At 40.8% G+C, this 11,166-nt stretch overlaps 1 protein-coding gene across 2 annotated transcripts; it reads right to left on the bottom strand.

Annotated features, from left to right (window-relative positions):
* Positions 1-200: 200 nt before the first annotated feature.
* Positions 201-11,166, bottom strand: CNIH1 (cornichon family AMPA receptor auxiliary protein 1). 2 transcript variants are annotated; one of them, XM_038405708.2, is made up of 5 exons: positions 10,946-11,166; positions 7,350-7,418; positions 3,336-3,448; positions 1,972-2,115; positions 201-1,083 (listed from the first exon to the last, which is right to left on the bottom strand). In XM_038405708.2, exons 1-5 carry the CDS (start codon positions 11,024-11,026, stop codon positions 1,056-1,058), a joined length of 435 nt encoding a protein of 144 aa, XP_038261636.1. In that variant the 5' UTR covers positions 11,027-11,166; the 3' UTR covers positions 201-1,055. The 2 variants fall into 2 exon arrangements, with proteins under 2 accessions (XP_038261636.1, XP_038261635.1); XM_038405707.2 differs by lacking the exon at positions 10,946-11,166 and adding an exon at positions 9,665-10,171.

The following is an 11,166-nucleotide window of genomic DNA, read 5'->3' as shown; positions in this document are numbered from 1 at the left end:
ACTATTAACATACAGACCAACTAAAAGTACAGGAAATATTGTTAGTGTCTAACAGTTCTGTGTAAGTATCTCTTTTCCAGATATAGCCCATCTCAATATGAATTTTAATAGCAATGCTACTGTCTATTATGAATGAATTAGTTAAGTACAGCAAGTAAACTTACTTTTTTAAAAAACAAGGCACTGCAAAAAACTGAACATTTCTGAATTTGAGATTTTTATTTATTCCACTAAGGAACAGCAGGGCAGTTTCTCAGTCTCACTTTGTCTTGGAAATGTCTTTAGTGTGACTTGTAAACCCATAGGAGCTGTATTTTTACCATTAGGTTTGATCAATCTTGCATTATTAGCCAATTGGTTAATAAGACTGTTGCACAAACATTTAAAAATAGAATCTTTTAAATTCATTCCTTCACAGACAACTCAATGTTTCCTATCACAATAACTTATGCTTGAAAATTAAAGCAAGGATATTTAGTGTTTGGTGGAAATATGGAAGTTTCAGAACCATGCATACGCAGGGAAAGATGCCCAAATATAAAAAACAGAACTACTCTTTCTACATGTGTATCCGTGAAGATATCTGCAGAGAAAATACAAAGCTTTCAGTCCTTCAAAAGTACTTTATAGCTACAGCTGATTTATAGATAAATGAAGTTTCAGAAGTCCAAAGTGAGCCACTATAAGGTCCTGTAAACAAAAAATTCTAGGATACTAAGGACAGTCAGTAATTAATAACTACTTGAAGAATTATGGCTGTTCCTTATGGAGCGCAAAGTCAAAACTGTTCAAAACCAGAGAATCATTTAATATCAATTTATACTTAATTCTTTTTAATTTCAACATCCCAGTAAAATATACGAAAACAGTCTTTCCACAAGATAAAGTGTGGAAACATTTTAAAAATAGGGGGGGTCATTTTTTTTTTTTCTAATGCAACTGTGATCATCAGATTCCATAGTTTTATCTTGGTAACAGTTTCTTGTTGGAAAGAATCCTTTTGTTTTGTGGCTTTTGCATGCACTTAACTGGAACCAAGTTTGCAGAGTGTCTTCTTAAGAGCTCACCAAAACATAAATCATGCTAGAAAAGAAAAGAAAAATTTAAAATGAACTAAATTTAGATGCAATAGTTTGATTAGCTAAGTTAACAGTATTATGCATTTCATTATGCACAGATTCATTCCACACTGAAAAAAAGCAGACACACACAGCTTGTCATTACAATAAAATACTGATAGTTCACCATGACTATTTAAAAGCCAGGTTAAGGCATTAAAAATGAACCTGTGAACAGAAGTGTTATGTATATCACACACTCTGACACTGGGATCAAATAGCAGTAACAACAGGGAGCTTACATAGGCTCAAACACACTGATGTATATAAATTGGAAGATTTTTTCCTAATCATCTTGTATGATCACATGAAGAAACGCTGACCCATCAGTTGTAACCTGACTGTCAAAGTCAGTCTATGCAATGTATTGGTAACAGTACTACATCAGTACATTATCACCAGCTATTGCTTCCCACATTCCCCCTTTTTAGAGTTTAACTTTGCATTTACAGCTTCTGTATCTTCCCACCTGTGATGTATGACCATTCTACCAGCAAACTTCAATGAACCCCAAAATTTTAAGACAAAGAAGTCACTTCTTTGAAAATATTAAAATTTCACCCATATTAAAATCCCAATACTTTTATAATAAAAATTAAAAGTTTGGGATTTTTTGGTTCTTTGGTTCAGCTTTATTGCTAAGTTATGATACAAACTTTGGGGGGTGGTTGTTTTTTAAAATATATATATACTTATACAGACATTACATCCCAGGCTAAGTGTCTGAAATATTTTTACAAATTAAGATAAAAATGTGGGGGCATTTTGTCTTTTTTTAAAGGAAGTTTCATATAAATTTGAATTTTGCCTCTGGGTTGACCTCAAACAAAAAGTTTCAGACTAGGAAACTTACCCATATAGGTAGTAAAAAAACGATAGGAGGTAAAATGCTAGTTTGCACCATCCTTCCTTCTGACAATATGCTAAAATATCTGCATTCATAATGGTTGTGGGATCATAAAGACCTGGTCCACTCATCACAGGTCTGCTCATATACCTGGAAAAGACAAATTAGGTTAGCAGTAAGTTTGGAAAAGAAAGCTATGGGAAAAGTAGGTTCCCTCACCCCCAAAAAACAAAATAGAAATTTGTATAAGGAACCACGCATCTTTAACTGCACTAAACATTTACTCCATCCAGCAATTAAACCATGAGAGTAAAGTCTGAGACCGCAACCTAAGGCCTTGCCTGTATGGGGATGGATCACTTGATGACTGGCTGTTCTGTTCATTTCTTTTGAAGCACCTGGCATTGGGCACTGTTGGAAAACAGGATAGTGGGCTACATGAACCATTGGTCTGACCCAATATGGCCGTTCTTATGCTCTAATGGTGGTTTTTTGCACTGTAGCTGCACTGCACCAGCATAGTTTCTCAACTTCAAATCATACTACATTATACCTGGTGCTAGAGGGTGGGCATGACAACCCTTTAAAATAGAATATATGATCTAAGGCTTATTAAAAAACTGGAAAAGGTGCAGAAGAAGAGAGCAACATGGGACAGAACCAACCATAATTTGTATGATAAAATACTTAGTATGGCTTTGGTAACTTCAGCACCATTTAAAACATGTACTGCAGTACTCCCATTCTCGCTTATCAAGTTGGAAAAAATATTTCTTTTAAAAAAAAGAAAAATAGCCTTTTTTACTTTTTTATAACTGCAGCGTAAGATTTTCACCATCTTATCACAATGGGCCTTTATGCTTTATTGCTGAAGAAATGGGACAATTAACAAACATCGCAAAAGGACAGTAAGTTATAATTAAGGTTACGATTTTGTCATGGAGGTTGCAGAAGTCATGGAATCCGACGGAGATCGCGGAATCTGTGACTTCCAAAGACCTCTGTGACTTCAGCTTTGGTGGCTGGGAGCTGCACGGTCCCGCAGCAGGAGGGAGCTGTGAGGTACCCCCGCTGCCTACGTCATGGGCCCCCAAGCTCCTGGCCACCGCTGCAGGGCTGGGGGACCACCCCACAGCTCCTTACCACTGGGGAAGGGGACCCTGGAGCTCTGAGCCACCCGGCAGCTGCCCATTCCCTTCCCATTTTATCATGGATACTTTTACTAAAAGTCATGGACAGATCATGGGCAATAAAGAAAAATTCACGAACGCCTGTGACCTGTCCCTGACTTTTACTAAAACTATCCATGACAAAATCTTAGCCTTAGTTATAATTAACATGAGTAGAGAGATCTAACTCATCAATATTACCTCCAAATATGGTAAGCCAACAAAGGCATATTGAGACCCAGTGTAAGCCACTCTGCTGCACAGAGAAACATAACACAGAAGAATGCATGGATGAGGTACTCTGGAAGTACAAGCTGAAAAAGAAAAATATGCATCAGAACATGTGATTACACAACATACAGCTGGGTTTGAATTTCTATTTAAAAGGTAAATTATTGGTGAAAAATTCCATACTACTATATAGAGAAAAACACTCAAATGGGCAAGTAAACTGCAGAAAGTGAAAACAGCAACTGGCAGAATAAACTTTTCTATCAATACCAGGTGTACGTATATTCATGAATACCCAAGAAAATTTACAAGTTGGAATGCTCAGATTATGGAAGCTTTTATTACATATTAATTGGCTACGTGCACTGTGAACAGCTTCCACATTTTATACAGCATACCTCTGTAACATAAGAGTAGAGCATCGAGATATTTCTGCCCCACATAGAAATATCTATGGGAAAAGTAATCCCTATAACAGTTTATATCAGGGGTCTCAAACAATCCACTGAGTTATTTGCTGTGGCCCGCCCAGCTCCCCCACCACCACCATTCCCCACCCAGAGTTATTTCCTGCAGCCGCCAAGCTCCCCTCCCCGCCGTTCCCCCTCCCATCCCCCAGCGCGTTGAGTCTCTGCTCCTCTGCCTACCTCCAGGCACTTCCTGCCACCAACCAGCTGTTTGACAGCGCTTAACGCTTTCCAGGAGGGAGGGGGGAGGAGGAGCCGCGTGCTATGGGGAGGAGGCGGAGAAGAGGCAGGGCAGGGGTGGAGATTTGGGGAAGGGGTTGGACTAGGGGCAGGAAGGGAGTAGAGTTGGGGTGGGGACTTTGGGGAAGGGGTTGGAATGGGGGCGGGAAAGAGGCAGAACAGGGGCAGGGCCTCATGGAAGGGCTGGAGTGGGGGCGGGGCTGGGGGCTTTTGTATCTTTGTATGAAAAGGTGTCAGTGATGCGGCCCTTGGGCCAACGTACTAGTCCTCATGAGGCCGTCATGGTGATTTGAGTTTGAGAGCCCTGGTTTATATGCAAGAGTTTGTTTTGTATTTTGCTATTTTTGAAGTTTTGACTTAAAACACTATATATGTACAATATTTATTAAAACAGACTATTACCAAAACCTTATTTCTGGTCCAAAGTTTTATTAGACAAAAGGAGCATCAACATTGTTAAGCACACCAATATGCACAAATACAAGCAATATGCTTTCTGCAATGTAGGAGGGAACAACAGTAAAATGCACATACAATTTGTGACATATTAGCCAGTTCCATTTTCCTTTGTACAAGACCTTTCAAATACCTAACACCTGCCTTCTTTTTAACATTGTGCTTTCCAGCAGAAGTGTACAGAGGTAATGCTGATTACTCTCAGACTACCAAGAGCATAAAATACCAGGTAACCCTGCTAGTGCTATTAAGAGATAAGCAGTATAGGAACATATGTAGATTAAATGTACGTGAAATACTCTAAAACCAAGAAAACCCCATGCTCATCACAAGAGTAAAATCCTTCAAAGGCAAATATACCAGAAATAATTGTATCACCTACTTTTTGAATTATACAGTTCTCCCCAAAAGTTCATCTATACATCTGAAATGCTCATAGGATAAACTACTACAAGCTGTTTCATGTAAAAATATTCAACTGCTACATATTTCAATCAAGGGTTTATGATAAACAAAAGATTTAAGTTAAATTGCTAAGGAGTCTACTCTCTAAGTGAAGCACACACAAGACAATTCTTATTCTTGACTTTGCCCAATTTGGGTCCCTAGGATGACTGCCTCAGAATGTATTTTGCAGTTTTCTTTAATACTGTCTAAAAGCAGATATTTGTTTTAAACACCTAAAAAGGTCTAACTAGAAATCCATAAATCAGAAGCAAACAGAGTTTTGTTCCTAATGCACGTTCTAATAGATAGTCACTTAAAGAAACAATTGTCAAAACACCACCAACTGACATCAACACAAACCCAAGTCATCAACTTTCTTTACATTGTAAAACAATTACTCTTCTTGTCCAGATCACTCTTGTATACTCACCATATGTAACTTTTAGATGTTATTCCAATTATTTAAATTAAAAAAAGTCTGACCACCAAGCAAGACCTGTTTGCTAAACCTGAAATCTACAAAAATTAAGACTAACCATGTGTCTCAAAGCATTCACTTCTCTTCCATCTATTCTGCCCCCACACCAGAGTATCAGACTGCCTTTTAAGTATTTCAAACAATGTTATCCTTCTTCATTTCCAGCCTACACAAGAACTAGGTTTATTAGTTTATAGGTTACCATGCATTTTTCCTTAAATGCTAGGAAGGAAGAAATATTATTTCTAAATACTCAAGAGAAGCTTGGATACCATTGTGATGGGGGCTGCATACGGAGAGGGAGATGCTAAGCATTATGTGAACCAAAAATGGTACTCTAGAGAAGTGTTTACTTCTCATGACTAAAAACGTTCTCCCCTAGAATTTAAACTTCAAGACAATGGATCATGTCCCTTCATGTATTTGTAAAGCATCATGTGCATTATCATACTCTTTAAAGAGTAACGATCGCAAATTCACCTTTTCATGACTAATCTAACTCCACTAGCATAGTAAATACCATGTTCAAGATTTTCAATTTACACAAAGCTATCATATAACACCTCATGCATGTATATTAACATTAGGTTAATAAAATATTTGCTTTGAACATGCACATTATAACAGCCTTTTATTTAAATTTGTGATAAGATCATAATGCATAAATGTAATGAGTATTTGCCTTCCCCCATACTGTTGCAGAAATGACTGTAAGACAGACAGAGTTAGGGAAACTGTTAGATGCACAGCTACTCAGGCACCGCTTTCCAAGATACAATCTTCTCCATAACATCTTTTCTCTCCACTCACCCACCCTCATGCTGCAAAGCACTCGGTCTAAGACACATTCTTTTTCAGTCTCCATTGGTGTGATTCTACTTAATTCTGCAGAACACCATGATTTACAGTGCAGCCTTCCAGAGGTACACTTCACTGCTGTGCTGCCCTATGGTTTTATCTCAATCTGGCCACTCCAAGTCAAAATGAAAGGGATGGTGAATGGGAAAAGACATACTGCGTTACTGAAAATATATACTGTCTAATAAACTTCCTTAATATTATTTGTCTGTCAAAGACACAAGCAAGCTGAAAGTGCTTGAGGCACAGCATTAACAAGTAAAGGAGTGTAATTAAAGTTGTATCCAAGAGAATACACAGTATTCTGAAAGAACGCTGGAGATATCCTTGGGAAGCCAACCTCCACCCCGGAAATCGTAAGGCCAGATCAGAATTAACCCCTTTTTTCCTTTTCTTTTTTTAAACAAACTAGTCTCCTAGATTCTGAACATCAGAAAGTTCAGTGAACCTGGCTTGAGAGATGATACCATTTATTGTACATCTTCAGTTGCTGTGACTATTCAATACATTTTAGGCATATAACAGTTTTCCCCACTTCACTGGGTAAGCAAGCCAAATTATTCTGCACAAAATATGAAAGTTCATGAAGTTATTATAAACCTGAACAGACAAAACAGGCAGATGAACAAGCACACTAAACAAAACATCTTAAGAGTAATACAAATGTTCCTAACAAAATGAAAATAAAAGTGGGATTAAAACATTAAACTAAAAAGCAGTACACACCTTTAATGCAATTTTGACTCTTTTAATCTTTTTGACCTTTTCAACTGTCTTTGTGCCGAAAATGTAAGAAGCAGATTGAAAGAATGTTAGTAGGACAGCTGACAAGATCATCAGCAGATTAATAATAGTCAGAATATTCAAGATTGAAAGTAAAGAAGAATCAGATAAAGAATTCTGTCTAGAAATTCTATCAAATATACTAGACATTACCAGCAGAACAGAATTTTTAATGACATTTTTGATTAAATCAAGATAATAGCAACAAAAATTTATAAATTTATGCAAAGAGGAATTCTTTATCATGTAACTTACAGGATTGAGTGTATTACATTGGTCTATGGGATTCTTGTAATCAGTCTTCAGTTCATCAAAAGCTATAATCTAGAATAAAATTGGAACAGTTAGGACTCTTCAGTTCAAAAGCAGTAAACATCGCACCACAAAATATCATTTCTTGGTACAGAGCCATAAGTGCTACGAACACAATCTTAGTAAGGTTGTTTTACTCATGTAAAAGAAATAATTTCGTAAACTAAATCACCTAGAGAAAGAAAGTATTTGAAACAGGTCTGCTTTGGTTTAAAAAACATTCAAGCACATTTAAATTAGCTTCAGATTATTCTAGACATTTTCTATACTCGCAGTGCTCTGGCATTAAATCTTTGCATTTCATTCCCTTCCCCCCCCCCCCCCCCCCACCATGCACAGGAGTTACATAGGTTTCAGAGTAGCATCCGATGAAGTGAGCTGTAGCTCACGAAAGCTTATGCTCAAATACATTTGTTAGTCTCTAAGGGGCCACAAGTACTCCTTTTCTTTTTTAGGAGTTATATAGTGACATTGCAAATAGCATTTAGTCCCACAGAATACATCCACGGTGCATAAAAAAAAAAACAGGAGGCTGCACACGTGACACACTTCCTCTGTGCTGAGTGCTTGTCACTTAATTAAAAGGAAGTGATTGCAGTCTTTGAAGAGGCTGAATGGATGTTATCTTCACAGTCAGAGTGAGAGATAGCAGGCAAGGGAGATATATTCAAGAACATCTTTTAACGACAGAACTTTTACCCATACACTGATGCTTAGGAAAAGGTGAACCTACGAGGGTGAAAAAGAGTCAAAGCCATTTTTTTTGTAAAATGGATACCATGGCATCAAACAAGACCAAACAGGTCATTTATAAATAAAAAAGCAAGAACCATAGAAAAATAAGTATGAGAACCAAAACATCAAGTAATCAGTACTATCACAGGTTTCAGAGTAGCAGCCGTGTTAGTCTGTATTCGCAAAAAGAAAAGGAGTACGTGGGGCACCTTAGAGACTAACAAATTTATTAGAGCATAAGCTTTCGTGAGCTACAGCTCACTTCATCGGATGCATCCGATGAAGTGAGCTGTAGCTCACGAAAGCTTATGCTCTAATAAATTTGTTAGTCTCTAAGGTGCCACACGTACTCCTTTTCTCAGTACTATCAGTATCCTTTATATTCAATGTAAACTAGAATATGTCTACATAGCATCCTTTATGTTACAATGAAAAGCTTATTAAATAACTACAAAGCAAAAATTGAAACTGAACAAATCTGAATATATTATATGCGCACACACACTATTCATGTTGGGGAGAAGCACTTAAAACACATTTTAATTTATTTCCTCCCTCAGATCCAGTGGTACTTCCTGGTTTGCGTAAAGCGGCCCGAGGCTGTATCTTTGTGGCATCACTTGGATAATATGAGTCTTCTGGTAACAGGGATGTCCCACAATGATGCATCATGGCACAGATTCAGCAAACCAGGAAGTTGCAGAGGATTAATGGAAAAGAAAATTATAAAATATTGGTTAACACGTTCAGGAAAAAATCATCAGTTTATCTGGTACACATCTAAATAGGTATCTTAGCAACTGCAGGGACCAAAACTTTTTTCATTAAAAAAAAGCTTAAAATTCTGCTGAGATAAAGGCTTAGTCCCCTGTCCGATGAAGTGAGCTGTAGCTCACGAAAGCTTATGCTCAAATAAATGTGTTAGTCTCTAAGGTGCCACAAGTACTCCTTTTCTTTTTTGCGACTAACACAGACTAACACAGCTGCTACTCTGAAACCTGTTAGTCCTCCATGCTCATCAAGGAAATATCACCCTCAAAAAATCCACTCATTCACTTATGAAGTTCATTCACAAGTACTCCTTTTCTTATTCCTAAAGATGATCTCCTATCAGTGCTTCTCTCCAAGACCAGGCATCTCATAACCACTTGAAACTAGGTTTCCTAAGGTTCCACCACTGGATTTTCTACTGCCACAGAGGGGAAAAGACTAAGACCTTAAATAATAAGTAAAATTTACTCAGGATTTAAATTTTCAAAAGTAGCGTACCACAGGGAAACTTGGAAAAGCTCACTTTTTCCATTAAATACAAAACTTAGTTGACTTGAGACTAAAATATTTTAAACACATATTCCTTCAAATAAAACACCAATATTTAAAAATATAAGATGCCCACATTTTCAACAAAAATGTTTAATAAAACAAACCCAGTTTGCATTAACCTTTGAAAATTCTACTCATCTACAGGTGAATACTGTGAGTTTTGCATCATTAAGGTAATGATGAGCAAGCAGGTTATATACCTGGGCTGGTGAGTTTTCAGGACAATTTTGCAAAGTTGGTTTACACCCACAGGAAGTTACTAAACATATCTGATCAATTATTTTACACATGCCATTCCAAATATACACAAAATAGGGCACTATTCCTCAAACCAATAATCCCTAAACACATCCAGCCATGGCCTAAGGTCACATGCAACCGGGTGCAATTCTGCATGGTGCTGAGTTGGGCAGGGGGGAGGGGCTAGCAATAGTAGAGTGGTCAAATCTCTGCCCTCAGCCTGTGTGCACAGGTGGGATGGAGCTGGCTCTCTGTGGGAGTAGTAATGGTAGAGATGTAAAGATGGCTGGGGAGGGGAGTTGGATTTCTGCCCCCAACCCTGTGAGCACATGGGGACGTAGAGATGGCTCTGGGAGGTCAGAAATGGGGGCAGGTCAATCTCTGCCCCCACCCCTGCCAGTGAAGGAGGGTGGAGATGGCTAGGGGGGAGGGCATCAATGAAAGAATGTTTAAAATTCTGTCCCCACCCGAGTCCGGGGGGGGGGGGGGAAGGGGAGATGGCTTGGGGAAGGCCCGCAATGGGGGGTCGGTTGATCTCTGCCCCCACTCTGTGAGTGTGAGGGGGGCGATGGCTTGGGGGGCCAACAACAGGGGGGCAGTTAGATCTCTACCCCCCCATCCCTGTGATCAAGCAGGGGGCAGTTAGATCTCTATCACCCCACCCCAGTGAGCGTGGGGGGGGGGGCAGCAATGGGGGGCAGTTAGATCTCTACCCCCCCATCCCTGTGATCAAGCAGGGGGCAGTTAGATCTCTATCACCCCACCCCAGTGAGCGTGGGGGGGGGCAGCAATGGGAGGCAGTTAGATCTCTACCCCCCCATCCCTGTGATCAAGCAGGGGCCAGTTAGATCTCTACCACCCTACCCCAGTGAGTGTGGGGGGGCAGCAATAGGGGGGCAGTTAGATTTCTACATCCCCCACCGCAGTGAGCACGGGGGGGATGGCTCGGGGGGGGGCAGTTAGATCTCGACCCCCCCCCCACCCCGGCGAGCGCGCGGGGGGGGGAAGCAACAGAGGGGCGGTTAGATCTCTCCCCCCCCCCGCGTGAGCGCGGGTCTGGAGACGCCTGTGGGGGGGAGGCACTGAGCAGCGCGCGCGCACACGCACACCCGGGGCCGGGAAGCGTCCCGGCCACAACGGGAGGCAACAACGGTGCTGCCGCCGCCCCGCGGGCAGGGGACGGGACGGGACGGGACGAGCCCCGCCCCGCCCCGCCCCGGGCGCCCCGGCCCGGCACTCACATGCCAGATGGCGAAGAAGATGAGGGCGGCGGTGAGCAGCAGCGCCAGCATGTAGCAGAAGGCGGCGAAGGTGAAGGCCATGGCGGCGAGAGCGGGCCGCGCGGCCAGCGGGGCAGCAGGAGCGCGGGGGATGCCGGGCCGAGGCCGAGGCCGGGCCCGGGGATGCAGCTGCGCAGGCGCCCTGGGGAACCGCCGGCACCGCCCCTGCTCCCCGGTCCCGC

Source organism: Dermochelys coriacea, chromosome 6 (assembly GCF_009764565.3).
Source record: "Dermochelys coriacea isolate rDerCor1 chromosome 6, rDerCor1.pri.v4, whole genome shotgun sequence".
NCBI classification, from domain to species: domain Eukaryota; kingdom Metazoa; phylum Chordata; order Testudines; family Dermochelyidae; genus Dermochelys; species Dermochelys coriacea.
The sequence above is the reverse complement of the archived record's forward strand: the minus strand, read 5'-3'. Positions and strand labels throughout refer to the sequence as shown.